This window comes from Oryzias melastigma, linkage group LG12, assembly GCF_002922805.2.
Source record: "Oryzias melastigma strain HK-1 linkage group LG12, ASM292280v2, whole genome shotgun sequence".
NCBI lineage: Eukaryota > Metazoa > Chordata > Actinopteri > Beloniformes > Adrianichthyidae > Oryzias > Oryzias melastigma.
This window is the reverse complement of record NC_050523.1, coordinates 2,731,822-2,754,265: the sequence shown is the minus strand read 5'-3', so window position 1 is coordinate 2,754,265 and position 22,444 is coordinate 2,731,822. Positions and strand designations below refer to the sequence as shown.

The 22,444-nt window shown below is 38.1% G+C and overlaps 1 protein-coding gene across 2 annotated transcripts in view; it reads right to left on the bottom strand.

The window, feature by feature from the left end:
- The window catches only part of adamts6 (ADAM metallopeptidase with thrombospondin type 1 motif, 6), an 89,773-nt gene that overhangs the window by 5,530 nt on the left and 61,799 nt on the right, over positions 1-22,444 (bottom strand). For both annotated transcript variants that reach the window (XM_024298598.2, XM_036214623.1), the window contains 9 exons: positions 17,772-17,874; positions 16,574-16,707; positions 12,771-12,894; positions 12,274-12,354; positions 9,387-9,550; positions 8,086-8,224; positions 6,634-6,763; positions 2,338-2,542; positions 2,075-2,251 (listed from right to left, as the gene is read on the bottom strand). In XM_024298598.2, the coding sequence (XP_024154366.1) occupies positions 2,075-2,251; positions 2,338-2,542; positions 6,634-6,763; positions 8,086-8,224; positions 9,387-9,550; positions 12,274-12,354; positions 12,771-12,894; positions 16,574-16,707; positions 17,772-17,874 (1,257 nt within the window). The remainder of the gene's footprint in view (positions 1-2,074; positions 2,252-2,337; positions 2,543-6,633; positions 6,764-8,085; positions 8,225-9,386; positions 9,551-12,273; positions 12,355-12,770; positions 12,895-16,573; positions 16,708-17,771; positions 17,875-22,444) is intronic.

Genomic DNA, 22,444 nt, shown 5'->3' with positions numbered 1-22,444 from the left:
GATTTGAACTGGCGACCTTTTGGCCCCAGAGTCCATATTCTCAGTAGCGGACAACAATGTTCCCTTTCTGATTCTGCGATGGGCTAGCCAGCAGAGAGGGGGAAGCTTGTAATTACAGCCAAAACAGGAGAAGAAACGCAGAGGGACAGAGTGGAGTGTGCATTAACTCACAAAAGCACTCCAGCTGTTGCTCAAAGAGCCACTGACCTCAGATTGCGACAAGCCTGTCCTTTGATGGAGGTTATCAGTTCCGCCTGCTGTGTTTATGGCTGTTAGTGTTAGTGACTGAATTACTGATACAAATGTGTGATATAAGGAGATGCTGTCGCACTCCTGACCTGGAAAAACATCAGAAACGGTCCTCTAAACATTTGAACAGTGTTTAAAATTCCACTTTTCAAAAAATAAATTATTAACAAATTCCACAATACAACAACTCATACTTTCAGCAGATACCTCTATCTATGACGCACAATCTGCTGGCATCATCTCATCCAACATGAGTCAGCTGAACTGTAACGCACGAGTGGGGTAAGCCCAAGTATGCTACTCCTTCCTGGAAGTGACAGCTCTACTTTGAGGTGCAGATAAACTTCAAACAACCCTCAGGGACGGTATTACAGCTGCTGATCACACACTCCAGACAACTGCAACGAATGGACTCCAAAGTCAGCATCTGAGGAAACACAGGCATCACAGACCTTCTTGGAACACACTTTCTGACATACAGGTGTAAAATATACAAGCCATTAACAAGCTTGTGGTATTCATCTGCGGTTTTTATATTCTTGAAAAATTTAAACATTGCTTTTAAAGCATGAATCTTTTATTTCAATTCCCTTAGAGGTTGATGATTTGCAACTTGCCTTTGTCACACAAATAAAGACATTCAGATATGTAGCACTTGAATTTTTTCATCTAAGTGTTATATTACTAATCTAAATTTCAGATGTAAAACTTTGAAATGCCAAAGTATGCGTTTATAAGTTATATCTGAATTATAGATGTAAATTATTAGTATAATTAAATCTAAAGTACAGAAGTACTAAAGTACCCCATGACATTTTTTTTATTAAAAAAATGTTACCAGTTGTGTTTTAATTATATTTGGGACATTTTTAACCAAAATCCCACAACCTAAATGTCTTAAAAAGCCATTTTTCATGTTGATCTGAAGCCTCTGTTTCAAAAATCTCCTCTGGGGGGGGGCGTGGTTTTTGGTGCTGAGCTGAGCAGCTTTGATTATGATAGCTCTGTGTCTCGCTAGCATAAATTTTCACCACTGCTAAATAAAAATTTCAAGCAATATTGGTGATGTCCAGCTGTAGTGGTTTGAGCCGGATGTCAGCTCGGACGAGGAAGTGAAGAGCTTTGTGGACCAAACTTACTACAAAAGACTGCGGACTGAACTTTCATTGATTTACAGTCCTTTACAACTGCGTTCAAATGAGCCACCGTTCGCATTTTCGTGGTCACATCGAGAAGCTGCATGGAGTCTCGCATAGAATCTTCAGCGATCAACATATACATATATTTAACACTTGGATATAAATTTATATTATTCATTCATGTGGGTGTACATTTACAAATATAATTTTATTTGGAGGGACTATTTAGGGCTGTCGAGAGGAGAACAAGGTATATGGTTAGACCTCTCTTTCAGGTGTTCTGTGGGAGATACTTGGGGCCTGAGGGGTTCTGGACACTTTCAAAAAGGCCATTAAGTTTCTTTAGAACCAGAGCGGGAGTTTGGTGTAAATTGTCGATGTTTGTCCTACCTCGGGAGATTTTCCTACCCATAGCATATAGCTGTCAAAATGGTCCTACCTTAGCAGACAGTACTTCCTATAGGGGAGTAGTAGGAACATTTCACTGAGTTGGGTTGCACCATTTCACAGGTTGAAATGTATTCGTAGTATGTTGTCGTGTGCGGGTGGAGAATGTAACAAATGTGTGTAACTGTCATTAATGAGCTGTATGGAAATTATCCAGAAGATCTGTGGCAGATCCATGCTAACAGTTCAATTGCTACTATTCAAAACCATGATTGATGGTTAAAAAACAATTGACTTACTTGTCCCCAGTCACCAGGGATCCATCGAGGAGGAGGACACCGTCCTAAACTGCAGCGGATTCGGACCGGGGGTTTATTGTGGCTCGGGCAGTGGCTGGGTGGGAAGGTTTTAGTCATGTCACTGCTCTTACACAAGGCGATGCGATGCTTGAAGCCAGGGCCACACTTGGGTGTGCACTACAATATCAGAAATATATATATATGTACTGTCTTCACAGTGAGTCTAAAAGTCATACTTTTGCCTTCAGAACATATCATCTCACCTCAGACCATTCCAGCGTGACCCACTTAGGTGGGCAGGACTGGTTGTTGCAGGTCTCTTTTTCAATGGGTCGGTGAGTCAGACAGTGGGAGTCTTTCAGTGTCTCTTCCTTGGCAGGCCCAATCTTCCTGGTGCACAGTACTGTCCTCGTCCTTATCCCACCATCACAAGTCTTCCCACATTCAGACCAGTCACCAATAAACCACCTGGAGGAAAAAAAAACACTAAAGCTCACAAACATTTTCTAAAAGACTTCTAAAATTTTTCTGGATCAGGATAAGGTATGACAAGAGCTCCATCACCACACACAATTAACATTTAAACTGACTAGAGCCTGTACAACCAAAAAATATTATTTTTAATTTTTAACATTAATTAGCTAAACTCTTGCCAACACAGAAGTGCTAATGCATGCTTTTATTTCTAGCAGATAATTATAATACCCTGCTCCCTGGTCTTCCAAAAAGGAGGATATCTACCATTCAACTACTGCAGAATCCAGCAGCACGCATGCTGATGGGGACCAGGGCCCAGGAACACATTACTTCAATTTTAAAATTGATGCATTGGCTCCCTGTGCAATTCAGGATAGAGTTTAAAGTTTTTTTATTGGTTTATAAATGTTTTTATAGTCTTGAAGCGTCATATCTATCTGATATGATCTCTCAGTATGAGCCCTTGCGGACTCTGTGGTCTAGTACAGGACCCTTAGCTTTTTTCAAAAGTTAGAACTTAAACTTATGGCAAGGTCTCATTTAATTATATGGCTCTCTCTTGTGGAACAACCTCCCAGAGAGCCTCAGGCCTGCAGAAAGTTTATGTTTTTAGCTCAAGAGCTGCCTTTTGTATCAGGCGTCTAACTAAAATTCAGGAGCAAATTGTTCCGACCTTATTTTTTATAAACTGTACTGCAAAATAGAAACATGGGACCTGTCTTGTCCTACCTATAAGCTTATCCTACCTCTGAAGTTCCATCTATCCAAAACATGTGGCCGTCTGAACCGGAGTGGCTTTGGCCTCTGGCTATGCATAGCATTTCTATCTATAAAGCTGTGAACGGAACAGAGGACAAAAAGTATACCTGTGGGAGTCCAACAGGCACTCAGAATATGTTTGAGATACTGCTGGCAGTACAAACCACGTTCCTGCTCTGGTTGTATAGACACAGCCCTGAGCAAGACCCCATATTCCCAAAGTATCAACCTCAAAACACCATTAAGGAGAAGAACCAACACGGTCTTTAGCCTCATTTCCACTGAGCAGTCCAGTACAGTTTGGTTTGATCGAGTGTTTTCATTGTTAAATGGACCTATTGAACAGTTCCGACCAGTTCTATAGAAAAACAGAACGAGATGGTCGGGGTGGAGTTGCCGTTGCCACCCATTGATTGGTAGAAGGGGATGACGACATTAGAAACCACCAATATAGTGCTAAGATAGCGATTCCATTTTCCTCTTGACGGCAGTATTCTTCTCAGCTGCCCGCAATCTTTTTTCAAACAACATTAAATTCCTATTACATATAATGTACAAAAAGTAAAGCAGGAAAAAGACTATCTGCTGGATGACCTCCATTGTTGTTGTTGCTGTTCTAGTCATCGCACTACAATGACACGCTAGCGGCCTACACCACACATCCACTATGAAAACAAGCCACTAAATGGAAGCAAAGCGTAACAGTGGAAATGCTCGCCAGAATTAACTGGTCCATCCTGTAGTTCTCCTCCCATACAGGACTGCTCAGTAGAAATTAGGCTTTTGACTCCACAAGCAAATGTGTGTTGGAAGGACATACTCCTATAGACCCTCAAGCCCTCTGTGTAAGATGTAGAGGTGATCCACCGTTCTATAAGTGAAACCTTCACTGTTCCTCCTTAGTCAGTCTCCTTTTAAAATGATTACCACCAAAAAGGTGCAAATTCATTACAGAATTACCTTTCAACTTTTTTCAAGGTAAAAATAAATAATCACAGTACTTGAATAGTGCTCTAAAAGACAACAGTTGAGAAGTATGAAGTGTTAGGTAAAGTCACTCCAAGCCACAGGCTATTTCCATTCAAAACAACAATCTCTTCGTTTACAAAATACATAAATTTCATTAAACAACAGCTCATTAAACACAGCCGCTCCGATATTACATCATCTGTTTAAACATCTGTGTCAGCTTTTATTAGCAGAGCCCATAAATCCCCTCGCCATTCTAAAACTCCCGTCTTTACATGACCTGTTTCAGTCGGCCTTTTCTGATGTTGCTGGGTTCCTTTTTACTTTACATCAACGGACATAATTATTATCTGTGGCTGACTGGGCACACACATGCGCTTTAATCTAAATAGATGAGATACCGCATGTCTGAGTCCACCGAGTACAGATGTGAAAATTAATTACTCCAGACTGTAATTATATGAAAACAAATTACCTTTGTTACAGTAGATTTGCAGCAGTGTCAGTTTTTTATTTTTTTGCCTGAAATTAATTTAGCAGACACTTAAACACTCACTCTCAGACACTTATAATTATGAGATACTCTGAAACTAATCAAACCCATGCATTCAATCCCTCTTTTTCCAGACATGTTTGAAGTGAACCTAGCCACATGTCTCCTTGGAACAGGTGGTTTATGGACATTTGGCCATCAGGCTTGTGTGCATATTCCACCTTCATATGTCACATTTGTTTCCCTTGAGGAAAGGTGAAGACGCCAATACAATCAAACACAGGTGGTCATTTTCAAGGCTCTTATTTTTGGCAGGAATCAAACGTTAGAAACCGCTGACATATGAAGGTACAAACCACTGAAATTTTGATCTTTTCTTTTTAGTAAAATTTACAAGTTCATCTTTTAGAAGGTCAATTGTTGTTGTTTATTGCTCATGCCAGCTCAAATAAAATTCCAAAAGAAAAAAAGGCATGAACAATCAGGTTATAAATTCAGGTTATAATATCTGCTCTTACCAATCACAAATTAATAATGACAAACAAGAAACAAGACAAGGTAATTTATACTGATAATTGCACCCCATTCCTAATCCAATCAAGGCTTTCTTCCATTTCTTTTAATTAACATTCATCATTGTAATATATCTATTTAATAGTTTGTCCCAAAACATTTTTTTATTTAATAGCAATTATACATTGTTTAAGGGTTCAGTCTAATAACTTCCACAATCTAATGCCTTGAATTGAAATATGAGTTTGCCTCTGAGTTGTTCTTGCAAAATGGACTTTGAAATGTTCTTTCCTTTTACTAGAAGCTCGCTGAAATAAAGACTGAATATTGCCTGGCAACATTTTTAATTAGGCTTTTAACATAAATAACAACATTTTTAAATCAACCAAGTCCTAGTATTTAAGCAGATGAGATTTTACACACAAATGAGTTGTATGTTCTTTGCTGCCTTTTTTATGGGCAATTCTTACTGCTCTTTTCTGTAACAGAGACAATGTATTGGTATGAGTGAAATGAGCTTTTCACCACACTTCTGTACAATAAATAAACTAAGGAAGAATACAATAGCAGTATAGCATATGCAAGAAGCTACTATTAAACAAATCCTTTGCTTTATATGAAATGCCTTTATTTTTGATAATCTTACTTTTTAAGTAATTAACATGTGATTTCCATTTGAGTTCATCATCCATTACAACTCCAAGAGATGTAATTTCACAAACGTTTTGGGCACTAATTTGGTCAATTTTGAGTGCTATATTTTCATTATTTTGGCAATTGCTAAAAATGCTAAATTTAGTTTTTTCCCAGTTAATTGATCATTTGTTACTATAAAACCATTTTTTTTCTTTTTCAAATCTACTTATGTAATTTCTATAAATTCTGCTAGGTCTGTTCCAGAGTGGTAAATACAAGTATCATCTGCAAACAAGGTTTGATGTGTTTTGAAAACATTGCAGTTGTCATTAATTAACAAAATAAAAAAGGGATGGGCCTAGAACAGATCCTTGAGGCACCCCGTTAAAAAGTTTTTGAAGATTTGATTTTTTTCTAATTAATTTGTACAAACTGCTGCCAATTTGTTAAATGGCTTTCAAGCCAGGGAAATGATAGACCCCTAATCCCCCAAAAAATGTAGTTTATACAAAAGCAGATTGTGATTGATTGTATCAAATGCTTTCTGTAAATCAGTAAACTACTTCCTTGTTGTTGTTTTGCTTTTTGTGTTGCTGTATTTGCTTTACTTTTCTTTTGAAAGATACTTTGTGAGAGGAATTACATTTATCCGTTTGAGAGTTAAATTTTGTAGATGCACAAAAGTCATAATTTAAGAATGAAGGTTACGCACTCTGGAGGACATGGCTCTATGTTGCAGTCTCTCTGGTTCTCTGGGGGTTTGCTGTCGGAATCACAGTAGCTGTTCTGCACCACCGAATTGTCATCAAACCTCTTGCACAGCACCTCCTGCTTCTGGGTACCTGCATAGTGAAAAATAAAAGAGATCCAGCAGCTGATCTCAAGCCTTTCAGGAACACGGAGGCCAGCCGACGCGCCAGCCGCTGTGTTTTCAGTCTGTAGAAGATCCAGACATGTAAATTCCTGATTCTATGCAGGATGTGTTGGCAAATCACTTTTACAGAGCAGGGAGCTCTTTACTTTGGCTTCTGCCAGACGGAGAGGGCTACCGTATCGGTGTCCCACCTCCCACTGTGTGTGTGAGTGCATGCATGTGTGTGTAAGCCATACCAACTGAGACCGGGTCTGTTTGGGCCCTCAAGGGATGTATCCAGGAGCAGACTTGTCTGGCAGATGTAATGAGATATGGATATGTGTGTGCGCAAAGTTTAGAAAATCTGCCCATCTGTGCTGAGAGTGAAATGCAGTCCAGAGAAAAAGGACAGACCCAAAAGGTAATGCAGTTTAAGTTGTAAGGCTGTCAACTGTGCTATTTTTTTTCCTAAAAATCTTGTTTTTGCAACATGTTAAATATTTAATTTCTACCTGAGCAACTAAATACAAAAGTGATTACTTCTCCTTTTTTTGAAAACGTTTTTCACAAATAATATATTCTAGGTCAACAATGTAAAGTATGTTTACTATGCTGAAAACTGTGTGCCTCAAACTTCTGCTCAGAAAACCCGCATGCCTATTCAGGCCAAGTTTTTAGAAAATATTACACGTCCCATCCAGGCCACGCTTGACAACTGGGAAGAAACACTATTTATTGTTACATGAAACCCATTGCTTTAGGGCTAAATGGTTTGGTTTAGTCATTCTTGAGGCCATGGTCAGCATTTCACTGTGGTTTCAGATGTTGGATTTTGTAAGACCAGCTTTCAGGAAACAGCGCTGGTAAACCAAAAGCTATGCGGAGCAGCTCGTTCACACAAACTACACTCACTTCCCTGACTCAACTATGAAATGCATACATGCTGGATTTATTAGAGGGCGAAATTCCCTTCAAATGATTCAAGAAAACCTTTCCAAATTATGGTGATGGCTTTGCAGTAATTACAACTATCAGTTGGGCGATTTTTACAGAATGACAAACAACAACAATTAAATAGAAGGCCTCACACAGTGTTATGTGACTTAAGCCGAAATCCTGCTTCAGCAGAAAAATTTTACATGTAAATTTTCATGTTTTGACATAAAAAAAACTGTGATGAAAAGATATGATCAAAGCACAAATCTTCACTAACAATAACAATGAAAGACATTTGCTACAAGAAACTCAAAAATCAAAAGTTACAAGACATCCGTAAAAAAAAAAGATGTCACGTTTTGGATTCAGGCTTACCTCCAGCACAAGTAGCTGAGCATTCAGACCAGGGTAGATAGTGCCAGGCGAAGCCCACCTCGTTGTCACCGCTTCCGGTCCGCTGGATGGGCACATTAAACTTGTAGCGAATACCCAGGTTCTGTTCCTGGAGGAGGACCTGCAACAGTGGGCCACAGCAGTTTAAAATGAATAATTAAACTTGATCATATAAGTTCTTTGTTGTGTCCAACTAGTTATATGTCAATGTATTCCCATTTGAAAGTTGTGGTTGTAGATTTTTATTGTCTATCTGACTATGCCAGCATTGCAAGATTTATTTACCACATTTTAACTGTTTTAACTAGAATCTGTCCATGAGGATTATGTTTAAACATAAAGCTTTGAATCCAGTTGAAATTTTGTTATATTTGGCGATTTTAGTAACCCAGTTTTATAAGCAGAATCCAAAAAGTTCAAACGACAATTAATTCAAAAGGGCCATTTTTATCCATCCCCCCAAAAAGGTTGTACACAAGCAGGAAACCTTATTTAATGAGCCCTAAATATCAATACATTTTAAGATAATGTAATAGTAGGGGTGTGTATCTATGCCTCTCACATAATTCAATTTGCATTAGGATTCAACTAACTCTTTGGCAATACGATACAGTCTGATTCTTTTATGAAAAATGCTAAAATGTAGATATTTCTGATTCATATGGCATTTAAAGCTATAAGTAATAATGCATGGCATTTAACAGAGAAATGTATTCAGGGATTGACTTGTAAGAAGCAAGCTTATGATTGGATGTCTTTTTGTTCGCATCGCTGGTACATAAAAAGACAAAGACGGTAGAAAAATAAACAGATAGTGAAACTGCAGTTTGCTAGAAATCAGTTATTTACTTCTTGATTGATTTTATACCTTTTAAACAACATAATATTTTATACATGTGGTTCTCAAATTATACTGCAGTTGCTCCATCAATTTTCAATACTTATCTATTTTTTACATCCCTAACCGATACTGCAGTGATTCCCACTGCCCGATCGATTTTTTGATACGTATCTAATATCTTTTACATCTCTATGTAAAAGTCTCTTATTTCAGGAAAATCTGAGTATATATCAAAACCCTCAAAAGTTCATGTTTATATAAGTGGGTCAGACTTTTTCTACAATCTCCAAACTTCTTTGATGATGTCATAATTGCAATATATATAAATATATATATCATCAACGGAGTTTGATTTTTTTTAAATAGTTTTTGCACATGGGAGTTTGTGAAATTGAATGTTTGTTTTTGATTATTCTCAATGTCAATGTAAAAGTTGGGTTACCATGACCACCAGGTTTTCTGTGGTGGGTCCGAGGGCCTCTAAAGACTCCGGGTCATCGGTGGGTCTCTTGTAGTGAAAAGTTGTTCCTGCGATTTCAAACTTCCTGGGCCAGTCGATGGTCCATGCGCCATTGATGTAATAATCTTCACCTTCAGATTTCAAAGCTAAACAAATACAAACATTTACACCAGTTAGCGCTTAAGCATTGAGACTGCACATCTTCAACATCACTGACAGCCATCTCAATACTGAGTCACACAGCCATCTCTTCGAAGATCAGGGAGATTCACATGTAAAGACACGAACAAAGGTCTAATTTTGCATTAAAAAAAAGAGTTCAGGTGAAAAGCCTGGACAAATCTCATGAATAGCATGCTGTCTGGTTGTCAAAGCAAAAGTTGGTTTCCAAGCACAACAGATCTGAAAATATCCACTTTCTCTGCATTGAAAGGGGGCCAAATTGTGGAGAAACAATCCAACCGCTTGCTATTTTGACTGTCTGGCTCACTTTCTGCAGATTCCCCCTCAGCAGCATTTAATCATATTAGAAGAACAATGGTTTATTGCTCTTCAACATAACTCCCTATAATTCAATTTTCAGCACATCTGGCACTGATTGTGGGCATCGTTACTTTTAAACGTATAGTTTATACTAGTCTTTACAAATATTTACCAGCTTTTATGCTAATACCATCTCACATTGGCTTGAATTGCAAATGTATATGACCTCAAGAGTTGAGGTTAAAAAAAAAACAGTCTTATCATTATCACTGAGGTCACAGTTGAGTTTCATAGAAAAGTTACAGATTGCTTGCAAATGAAAATCAAGTCCAACACTTTGGCCAAAATTGCACTCTTTAAACGTTGATATATGGATATAATATCCCCTATAATCCTGGTGGACCAGGCAGCTGTCACCACAGCACTATAAATCCAGGTATAGCTTTCTGGTTCGAACTGAAACTTAAGTCCTCCATCAACACAGTTCTCGATAAATTCAACATGCTGTCACATGTCTTTCTGCTATAAGGAACCAACTTAATTGAATTTGGTTGTCTGATGATTTCGTATCTGACATTGCCAGTGTTGCAAAAGCTTCTTGTTTAGTCTGGAACAAACTGGACAAGTCGAATGCCAATGCAGCCATCGCAAAGATTTAGTGAAGACTCTTTCCTTTCTCTTTTTCTTATAGCTAAAGACGCTGTTTTATTGCTTCACATTAGACAAGAGAAGACTGAATGAGGTCATCTTCCAGTTTGTCAAAGACTCTAGAAAGTGTGGCTGACACAGAACAGATAATTTGAAACAGCCTGATACTGCAAATTGACAAATCCTCGCTGATTTGAATGATATAATTCACAGAGTGATGGACTGGTAGTGAAAAGTGGCTTAGAGTTCACTGCCATCGTGATGGTACTTTTCAGGAAAAAACTGTCCTATGTATGAGACTGTTTTTTTACAGATTTCAATAAGCCATTTCTAATTATTACAATTTTGTTCGCCTGCAGCAGTCACTGACTGTTTCACATATGGAAAATTTCTGCGTCTTTGAGCGAACATTCGACCCCCACCATGTGTGCGAAAACTTATCAAAGTTGCACACACCTAGAACCTGGTGAAAATGAATTTTGGGCATATTAAAAGTTCGGAATGTCATAAAAGTCCAAGACATTGTTCCCTGGCTCAACCTGAACAAAATTATATAACATTTAATATAACTTTATTCCCAGGGCTCCTTTAAAAAAAAAAAAAAATCAACAAAACTTCCCTGGTTAAATAAAAGTAAATAAAATAAATTAGGAATAACGGGGCGGTAAACAAAAAAAACAACGCTTTTTCCAGTTCCTTGTTGCATTTCATTTTTAGTTTTTGTTCATTTTTTTACCAAAATTTTTATTTTATACAGAAACTGGGAAAGGTAGGTACTATGGGACATCGCTGATTTCAACTAAAAGTTATTTGGTATGAAGTAAAACTGGATATAATCATCATCTAATCAGTGATGTTTAGGGCAAAAGCAATTATTTCAATAGTCGACTAATTGCTACTTACTTTTTAGATTAGTCAACTAATCTGATTATGTTTAAGTTAAATGTGAAGACTTGATCTCTTTTGAGAGCAAATGTTCCCTTAAGTAGAGAAATATCGCCCCGATGGGTTAGAGGTTGCATAGATGCCTAGAAAACATTTAGCTAATATGTTTGCTCTTTGTTCGCGCCAATTTTAGCTTAGCTTACCGAGACGATGATCGCTCTTCAGCGTTATCATAGAGTTCCAACGTGCTTCCTCCTCAGGTGTTCATGCATCGTCGTAGTGCAGACATGGAACACAAGTTCTGCCTTCCAGATATTTCTTTGGGCACTTCTAACTTTTAAAAAAATTTTTCTTATGTTTTTCACACTTTTTAAGCTCCGTTGGCGTATTGTAACAGTACCCAAGTCTTCCTGTGACATCGATACTGAATAGCACTACTACGCATGTGTGTCAAAGACAATGGCAGACGCGGCATTAGAAATCATGCATCATAATTTGAGATAATCAACTATTAAATTAGTCGTCGACTACTGTATTTTTATAGTCTGCGTAGTCGTGACCAATCGACTAATTGTGCCAGTCCTATTTAGTTTTGCTTTTTTAATTGTCGTTGGGTTGTTTAAAATGTTTTTGGGTCGAGTGATTTGTTGATATGATTTCCACTTTTGGGCCATCGTATGGTTAGGAGGACACAAAGGTCACGTTAAGACTCTTTAAAGTTAAGACTTTAACAAAAATGTTCATTTAAACTTGCTAATGTTCATCCAAGTCTACTATATTCATTGCATGTGTAAAGCCTTTCTACTTTTTCCTTAACAATCTTAAAATAGGGTAGTTTTATTCAGTTACTTACCAATATAATTCTTTGACACAATGACTTCTTTAATCTCAATGTGAACAGATCCTTTTGGGATCTGAACCACCTCCATGTAGCCTGGGAGACAGAAACATCTGTTATTACAGTGACGTGTCTTTCCTCAGAACCTCCCTTCCAGTCCTCATTTCTGTGTGACACACTTTACAACATAGACAAAACAAAGTTACAGGAACACATATAGATTAAATTCCAAGTCACTCAAAAAGGACAAAGTGATCTTGCAGGAGCACAAAACAGTTCCCCGTCGTTTGACACTCACATGCACATAGAGTGCAATGTGAGGGTTTACTAACCATACCATAGAAGGAGAAATAGGTTTTCTCTCCACTTATAACTACCGTCACATTTTTCTTAATCCATGATGTCATTCTGACATCTTTCTATAAGGCTTGAACGCCTCTTCTCTGTGAACATGTGCCAGCTCTTGAAGAATCCTTCAGGACCTTTAAGTGGAGAGACTGATGTGCTTTTACCTCCTCTGGGTAGAGACTCGTTAAATAGTCCTTCTGTGGCCTCACAGGTGCTGCCATCTCCTCCGCACACACGGCATCGATCTTCTTTCGCGTCGGAGGCCAAGATGTTGTCACAGCCCACGTGCTGCAAAATCAAGAAGGTCAACAGTATTTAAACCCATAACGATTTCAGAAAACTAAATATCTGTCAGCAGTTTAGTGTCGCTGTAACAAATCTGCAGTATTTGGTCTTTTGAATAAATTCCTTAATTGCTTATATTAATAAAGTGTATAGAATAACAATAATAACCCTTGAAGTCCCATGGGACTAGAAAAAATAAACTTTAGGTCTTTTATGAAAGTATAATGTTAAAAGACATTGATTGTAGGGATGGGAATCACTAGGTACCTCACGATACGATGCGATACATGACTCACGATATTGATGATGTTGCGATACTGCGATTATTGATAAAAATCATTTCTAATAACTCACAATTTATAGAAGAACACATATTTTTTGGGAAAATATATTCCCCTTTTTTTAGCTTGAACACAATCATAATAAATAACTTGTGTCTTATTTTGTGCAACAAATATTACACACTTTTGTGCAAATCAGTAACAACTAACAACAACAACAGTGACAACTATTGACACCAAATGAATTGAAATTATTTGTAAAATTCAGTGCTAACAATGGTAAACATGAACAGCAGTGCCACTATTTAGTGCAAAATTGTTGTAAAAACAAAACAAAAATGATATAATTCAGGTAGCTGCAAGGCACATTGGTGCTCACGGCAGTCAGTCTTGAAACGCACGTCCCAATCTACCTCCACAGGAACGTCTCACCAAAGGATGACAAATATAACGCTTAACAGAATCTTCAAAGGAAAGTAAAAGATCGATAATTGGTGAGAACCCATCGAGAATCAATCGCAGGACTAAACATCGCAATATATCGCAGTATTGATATCTTGGCACACCCCTAGTTGACTGGACTCTCAAGAATCATTTAAACATCGGCAACATGCGTATTTGATTTTGCCTCTGCAGAGCAAATACTAATTTACTTTGAGGATGTCTTATTAAGGCCTTTAACTCAGAGCGTAAGGTGTTAATCAGCACTAGCCCCCAGTCTGCTGTGTTACAGACTGGGGGCTGTATAGATTAGAGAAGCAAGATAAGATGTAAAAATAGAAAAGCAAGTTCTTAACGCTTTGTAGTTCTTTTAGTCTTGGAATCAATCAAGACAAAGTGCTCTAAGATTGTGCCGTTCAACTATTGCCTTATGCTTGTATGAGTGCTTAAGACAATGTCACTGGTGTTCATACCAACAAAAATATTTAAACAAACCTCTTGGTGTAAAAGTAAAACATGCAGAAAAGCTGAACAAGAATGACTGGCACAATGCAGGGGATTTTTGTTTTTTCTATAGAGGAAGTGACTACAAATACACAGACATTCGGTATGGTTCAGTTCTCAGAGGAGTTTCTGCAGACATTTATAGTAGAATGAGAAACATTCAGAATTTTAGAACTATGGAAATTTGGCATAAGAGCAAAATCATTAAACTAGACAAGTTTGAGTGTTATTTAATCAACATAAATGTAATAAAGCTGATGATGATTATTATTTGAACAGCTAGTTTGTGTTCCAGGATAATAAAAATGAAAGACTTTTGTTGTTGAAGGTATTTGCACTCTTCCATTGAATCATAAATTGTTCTATCACTGTCTCTGCTATTTGCAGTCTGCGTCCCCCTCGGCATGTGTTCTCCTCGCAGCAGCTCTGTTTCTAAGAGTTTCCCAAGCAGACTGAGTTTTGGAGATTTATCACAGTGTGCTGTGAGATAGCCAGCTGCTGAACAAAAACGGTGTGCTGGAGTCTGACTGCAAATAAAAACTGGCATTAAAGTTCTTCAAGGGAATATTCCGACCCTCCTTAAGGCTCACCTCGTGTTGTGTTTTGGTAAAGTTGTGGTAATGGACACTGCCTCTTTGTGCCAAACAAAAATCCAATCACATGGTCAGGTGGAAGTCAAAGCAAATACTCAAAGTGAGGAACTTAAAAGTTATTTCAGCTGCATCTCAAATACTACAAACCAAAAACTGAACACTCACACAAGCAGCACACAATGATTTATGTTGTACAAAACAAAGACGGTGCAGACTGCCAACTTCTCTCAGCAAAATGTTTTACTTTGTTATTACATCAGCCTTTTCAAATAGAAAGAAAATCATTATAAAACCTCAAACTTATTTAAAACTGCTAGAGTTGTATTGTACACAGTAAAAAGGCGCACAGAAAGAAATGCAGAAAGCAATAACAATGGCAATAAAATTACACAAACTAATGTACTATAAAACAATTCTGGCTAAGGCTGCAAAGCTCTGATAAGAGAAAAAAAAGGAACTTGTGCGCGTCACTCGATCACAATCAGCAGCTACAAGGCCTGATTATTTTTGACCCGAGAATGTGTGGTTTATGCTTTGGCAGTTTATGCGACCAGCATCCAGCAATCGGAGCCTGTCAAGGAAAAGTTGGCGCGGATGCTGAGGAGCTCGAGGAAAACTTGCAGAACAGAAGGATAAAATGCTGTCCAGGCAAAATTCTGATTGTTTTGCTTGAAGGAAAATTGAAGATCCCCAAAACACAGAAAAAAAATATGTAGAACTGCAAAAAAAAAAACAAAAAAAAAACTAACATTTATCTGATACATGTGTGCTTTAACCCCCCTTAACTCCTGAATTATTTATCTCCAGCTATGAAAAAACTTAGCTTATGTTTTATACTTTTAAAGGCGGGAGTCACATTTTCACACACCGCAAGGTAGCTGTGGAGGTTTTAAGACAAAGTAAACATTTTATGGTGACTGGATGAGTTTTTATTCCCATCGGAGGTTGCGCGGTGGCAGTATGGTGGCAGTCCGGTGACAGGCGGTTGGTAGGAAGGCAGCAGCACAATAATTAACTAGTGGGAGGGTCTACAAGTGTCACAAATGGGCAGACAGCTGGTTCCAAGTGCAGCAGGTTTATTAGTTCAGACAGGAACTAAGCACAGCTAAAAGGCCACAAAGCTAAATCACGGTCAGACAGCCTGGGATCAATCACAAGCATCGGAGTATCCTTTTTTTTTACGTAAGAACATTCTTACATTTTAGAGACAAGAGTTTTTTGACAAAGAATTGTATGATTTTCTTTTTATTACTCTTGCTAGAAATTTGATTTGGTCAGTAAAAATCTTAACAGCTCTATTTAATTGGCGTATACTTGTGTAGCGTTTTTCTACCTTCCTCGAAGGCCCAAAGCGCTTTACAGTTATAGACACATTCACCCATTCATACACACATTCAACACTTGTGGTGGGTCCACTGCTGAACACTGGTGCCAACCTTCCCCCAGATGCAATGTGGGGTTCAGTGTCTTTCCCAAGGACACTTCAACACATGGGCGGGCAAGGCAGGAATTGAACCCACAGCTTCCAATCAGGAGTCGACTGCCCTGTCGCTGCACCACGGCCGCCCATTAGTATATCCTGTTTACTCTATTTAATTAAACCTTTTCTTTGACTATTCAAATACTTCATTAATGGTTTGTTGTTGTACTCTTGGTCACCAAGAAGTGATATGTAACTCCAGCAACAACAAAAAAATATATAAAGGTTCTGTAACAGGACAGTAGCCCCATAAATTTGAACTTTTAGGGTTGAAATAGGCAATCATGGAAAAATATTAGAAAAGAGACCATTAAAGACAAACTATTGTATAATTATTTTAGTCTCAAAGAAGCCTCCAGTAGCAAAGGCATAGTAATACTTACCTTACACTCTCCGTTGATACAGATATCCAGAGAGTCAGCCTGACATCGCGTTCCATCAATTACTGCAGGGGAGCGCTCTGTGTAGAAGTTATAGCCCTCTGCCAGGCAGTTCAATGCACATGGCTTCACACCACCTGTAGCACAAAGCAGACATATCATTGACTCCAGCTTAGCCTGAACACAGAGCAAACGGCATGACCTGAACCCTCATAGACCTTAGCAACACACAGAGACCAGCAAACACCTGCACATACAAGATAACCTCTTAGCTAGTTGACAATTATAACAACCATTGAGAGAGAAAAAAAAACCCTAAAACCTGACATCCCTGGAGCCAACACAGGCAGGAAAACTGGCCAACAACAATTACCCTTCACATGTCGGTTATCTGCTGGTTTTGCATGCGGGATGCCTGGATACGGAGAAGGATTTGACAAAAACAGACCCTCTTTGATAAAAAAGATCAAACTGAAGTTCTTTCATGTTTTAAGGAAAATAAAAGCTATGTTTACATGCCTCAAAGTTTTTGTAGTGGTTATTTTCTATGGTCTGCAGATGTCAAGGGCATCAAAACTCCACTGATAAACAACAATAATATCCCATCAGGCTCAGCCAGACAGCTTTGTTCAGAAAAAGTGAAAAGAAAGTGCCTCTTTAGGTTGACCTGGCTATCTTTGGGTCCAGATGACTCCACCCATATATTGATGTGTGATTCTTTCCATGACAAATGTGGACATAAGTTGGACAGGATTTTATGTCTACCATGGACATTAGTGAAACTCAAAAATCAATGATAAAAAAAAAGTTCAGCGCACTGTCTTGTGGGGTCCAGATGACCCCACTTTTAATTTAAACAAGCCAAGGAGAGCGGAAGGGTTACGTAGGTGTCAATGCATCACTTTAGAACATCCAGTCTCCCAGTTTTGATGGGCAGCATCTGGGAGAGCAGCAGGCTTTAGAAGAATCTAAGGAATTCTGCACCATCAAACAGACCTTCCTCCTGCTGGTGTTAGCAGCGAACACAAGCCAGACGTTTCTGTGGGCTGTCAGTTGTGACACATAGAGGATGACAGGCATGTTTCACAGCTCAGCACTTAGAAATTGTTTTGAAAGTCTTTTGCAAGTACAAGCAAAACGGAGATGCTGAAGAGGACTCTGTAAGAGGGAGATGAAGATCGCACTGCAGCACTGAACTCACCACCAGTGTAAGGCTTCCAGTTGTAGTACTTCCCACGAAAAGGCATGTTGTCAAAGTCGGCACACTGCTTCTCTCGGAAATCTCGAGACCCGGCAGAGCAGGCCTGCAACATACAAACATGAGAAGATGCTTAAATATCAGACTTCTCCTAATATGAATGCAAACAAATTCTTCACAAGTCCAAGAATTGCTGCTGAAGACTTTTCTTTTTTTGTTTTTAAGCATGAGTTGAGGGATTCTCGGTGGCGCAGTGGTTAGCGCTGTTAAACGTAGGGTCATCTGGACCCCACAAGACAGCGCCCTGAACTTTTTTTTTCAAGAATTGCCCAGACTTTCCTGTCCCCAGTCACTTCCTCCAGCTCTACTGGGGAGGACCCCCAATGGATTCAAAGGCCACCTCAGAGACATAGTCTCTCCAGCATGTCCTGGGTCTTCCCTGGGGCCTGCATCCACTGTAAAATACCTCTCCAGGGAGGCGTCCAGGAGGCATCCGGACCAGATGCCTGAGCCACCTCAACTGGCTTCTCTGGATGTGGAGAAGCAGCGGTTCTACTCGGACCTCTCTCCGGGTGACCTCCTAGCTTCTGACCCTATCTTCACGGGAGCGCCCAGCCGCCTTCAAAGCTCATTTCATTTCAGCCGCTTGTTGTCGGAACCTCGTTCTTTAGGTCATGACCCAAAGCTCATGACCATGGGTGAGTACTGGAACGAAGATCGACCGGTAAGTAGAGAGCTTTTCTTTCTGGCTCAGGTCTCTCTTCACTGCAACAGCCGGTGCAACAACGGTATAACAGCGGACGCAGATTTGAGGAACATCAAGTCAAGACAATAAAATTAGACATCAACCTTAAAATAAATCCTAGTGTCAAAGCATGCACAGTACATCACAAATTTATTATCATAGTCATATTGGCCTGTGCAGTAAATTGCGAGAAATAGTTGCTGTAAATGCTCACACACATCCTAAAACTATCTTATGGCAGATTGATGTATTTAACAAATGAAATAGTGTCCTTCACATATTTCACCAATCAGATGGAGCTCTTTTATTTTAGATGCTTACCTTCTATGTAGACGTGGGTCATTTGGAGTTTAATTTATGCTAACTTTTATTTAAATACAACTGTTGTAGTCAAATGGAGATGATGCACGAGTTGTGTTTTGTTTTGCTAAATGTTCATGTCTCACAAGTCATATCGTCTTTGCAATATTGATGACTGATGTCACACATCCCTAGTTTACCTCATATCGTGGAGCCTTACTACCAATTTGAAGAAATATTTAGGGTATTTATAAGTTAAAAAACCCAACTCATTTTCATTAGCTTTATCTGTTTATTATGCTTTTTCATTATATTCTTTCTTTTTCTTGTTTTAAACAAATCCAGTGATTTCATGATCACTTAGTTTTTTATTCATCAGGTTGTAAACTGAGCCTGCAGTAAAATTAAGGACAGACGATGGAATCCTTAAATTAAGCGAATGACTAATAAAAATTGAACTTAAAGTCACAGTCATCTTTTCTTAATGTTTTGAGATGTTAGTTTCCTTTCACTATTTAAATTATCTCCTGAAAGTATTTGTTTGTGCAGACAAAAGCACTATTAATAACTGCTCCAAGCCTGTCTAAGATGTCACTTTTTATTTTCAGACATTAAACCAGGCGGGTTTCTTGGAATTCCTGACTGTGTTCTGTGTTTTGGGTTTGGAGCAAACGCTCGTGAGCCGACTAATGCTGGATAATGAAACATTTCTTTGGCTGGGTAATTAGAAACATAAACACAGTCGGCGCAGGGACAGACAGCAGAGTAAAAGCTGCTTCTGGCTCTGATTCTGGATGGACTTATCGTAGATGGCACTCCTCTGTGTGGATATAGCTGCAGCAAGAGGAGGTAAAAAGTGGAAGAAACTCTTCATTGGTGTGAAAAGGTACCTAGAAACCCCCAAACACTCTCCCTCTGGAAAAATAAAATCTCAGAGGTCAAAGCTGTATTTCACATGCTGAAAGTGTTCCATGTTGGAGCAGATCATGGGGAGGCCAGGCCAGTTTTATTACCCTTGAAGGGTTTTGTAATTTCTGCAGCTTAAAAGTTGCAAAATTAAATATGAAAGAAATCTGGATAATAGTTTGTTCTGAAATGCCACCACAAGCCCAAATTATATTTGTACGAACAAAATGTGCTTAAGAGAGGTCAAATGGTAAGCAAGGCAAAAGGTACAACGTCATCTAAGTATAATTTCTACAATATATTGTAGATTGTAGCAGCATTTGAAAGAACAAGAAAACAGAATTAAATCCATGTGAGTTTCAGAGAAAAAGAGGAGCTCAGCAAATCTTCTGACAGTTCATTTAGCTTAAACTGTTCAGCTGCTTTGATTCATGCATTGTTCATGATGCCCAGAGGATGAATGAATCAAACATTTATCATTATTTCCTTTTGCAAAGAAGCAGTTGAGTCACAATACTCCATCACACTTGCTGAGGTCCAACTTTTCAATTATATCCAAAGCATCAACTGTTGGAACAATTCAAGTCCAGGAACAGATGCTTTTGTTTTGCTGGTCTGTCTTAAGCAACTTTATGTTTCCTATTAAAAGACACCCGCACTGTCAACTTAAGTATTTATTAGTTAATCTAAATTGTAAAGACTATAGTGATTCATAATTCTCACATTTAATGTGAAACGATTCCTGTTCTATGTCTTTCGAACGCTTCCTTTACAGGTCGCAACAGCGACCCTCTGCATTACACTACACTACATCTGCACAGCATCCATCCTCATCTTTGGTCTTCCTTTAGGCCTTTTTCCTGGTAGCTCCCACCTCAGCATCCTTTTGCCAACATCATCATCTTAACATGTCCTAACCATCTCCATCTGCTTCCCTGCATTTCCCCGTATTTATCTAACATCTACCACGATCTGTGCCTCAGATGAATTCATTCCTGATCCTGTCCATCCTGCTTGCTCCCAAAGAGAACTTCAACCTCTCCAGCTCTGCCTCCTGTCTCATTTTCAGTCTCTAAACCAGAAACATGGCAATTGTATACACTTTTCCTTTTGTTCTTGCAATACCCTTTTGTCACACATCCCACCTGAAGCCTTCCTCCACCCATTCCAATAGTAACCAGGTCTCTATGACTGCTTTTCTGAAGCAACTTTATTTGGGCGATACCCCTGGTCAGTGTAGCTTGCTGCGCTGTCCACCAGGCAACTGGCCATCCCAACTGGCCTTCCCACTGAGTGCCCAATGTGGGCAAACACAGATGGGGCCACCACAGAAACTGCGGACAAACCTAATTGGGGCCCAGACTTATTGGCCACTTTTAAACCATATGGAGCCCACTTGGCCTTGCTGGCTGGGATACAGTCACCAATATTTCTACAATGACTTTCCTGTCATACTACAGCAACGATTATAGCAGAAATTTGCTTTGTTTAATTTTTGAGAGTTTTCTTTTGAAATATGTATCATATTTAGTCAAAAACTATTTTATTATATCAGAACCACAGTCACCAAAGTTTATGTAAGAACTTATGACAGCATTGTCCTACTACAACAAGAAAAATATCTCAAAAAGTAAAGAAAGCAAATTTCTTCCATAATCTCTGTTGTAGTATGACAGTAAGATAATAATGGATTATTACAGAAAGTTTGGTGAATGTAGATTCAATTTCTTCACAGTTATTGAGCATTTTTGACCAAATATGACCCATATTGTAAAAAATGACTAAAAATTAAACAGTCACTTTTTCCCAAAATATTTGTTGTAATACAACGGCATGACTAAGATTAGTCATATCTTAAAGTTTAGTAACTTTAGTTTAGTTTTTATTAAGTTTAGTTTAGTTTAGTAACTTTTGTGACCAAAATATTTTTATAGATATTTATTGTTTTTGATTAGTTATGATTAATATAATCAAATGAAAAAAATAAGTGACTTACTTTTAATATATTTCCTGTTTTAGAACTGTATGAGGATGCATATTTGATTTGGCAAGATTTTAAGTCGGATGCCCTTCCTGACACAACCCTCTGTATTTATTTATCCGGGCTTGGGACCGGCACAATGAGACCCTGGTTTGGGCCCCCTCGTCTGGCAACATTAAATGTATTTTTTATTTTTATTTTTTTCCCGTTCTAAATGTTACTTAAAATAAAAACACAAAAAACAAAGCTTCTTTTATCACAGAGTTGGCCAGTTTAGGATGGAAAAGAAGAAGTTCAAATAAGAAATAAGGAAATTAGGGCAAAAAGGCCATTAAACTGTTGAGGAAATAAAAAGAATAAAACATGGAGAATTGTTTCAGCTGTTTTTGTTTTTTTGTTAATTATTTTTTTGCCTACTTATTATTTTCCTTATATTTTTAAATATTTCTTTCTACTTAATTGGTATTTTCTTTGTTTTTTGTGATTTTGTTTTTCTAGTTATTATTTTCTTTGTCTTTTTAAATTATTTTTACCCACTTAATTAGAATTTTCTTTTTTAAAAACAATTTTTTTCCTATTTATTATTTTCCTTCTCTTTTAAAAATATTTTTTCCTAGTTAATTAGTATTTTCTTTTTTTCAACAGATTCTTTACCACTTATTATTTTCTTTCTCTTTTTAAATTAATCGATTTCTGCTTAATGAGTATTTTCTTTTTTTAACAGATTTTTTTCTACTTATTTTC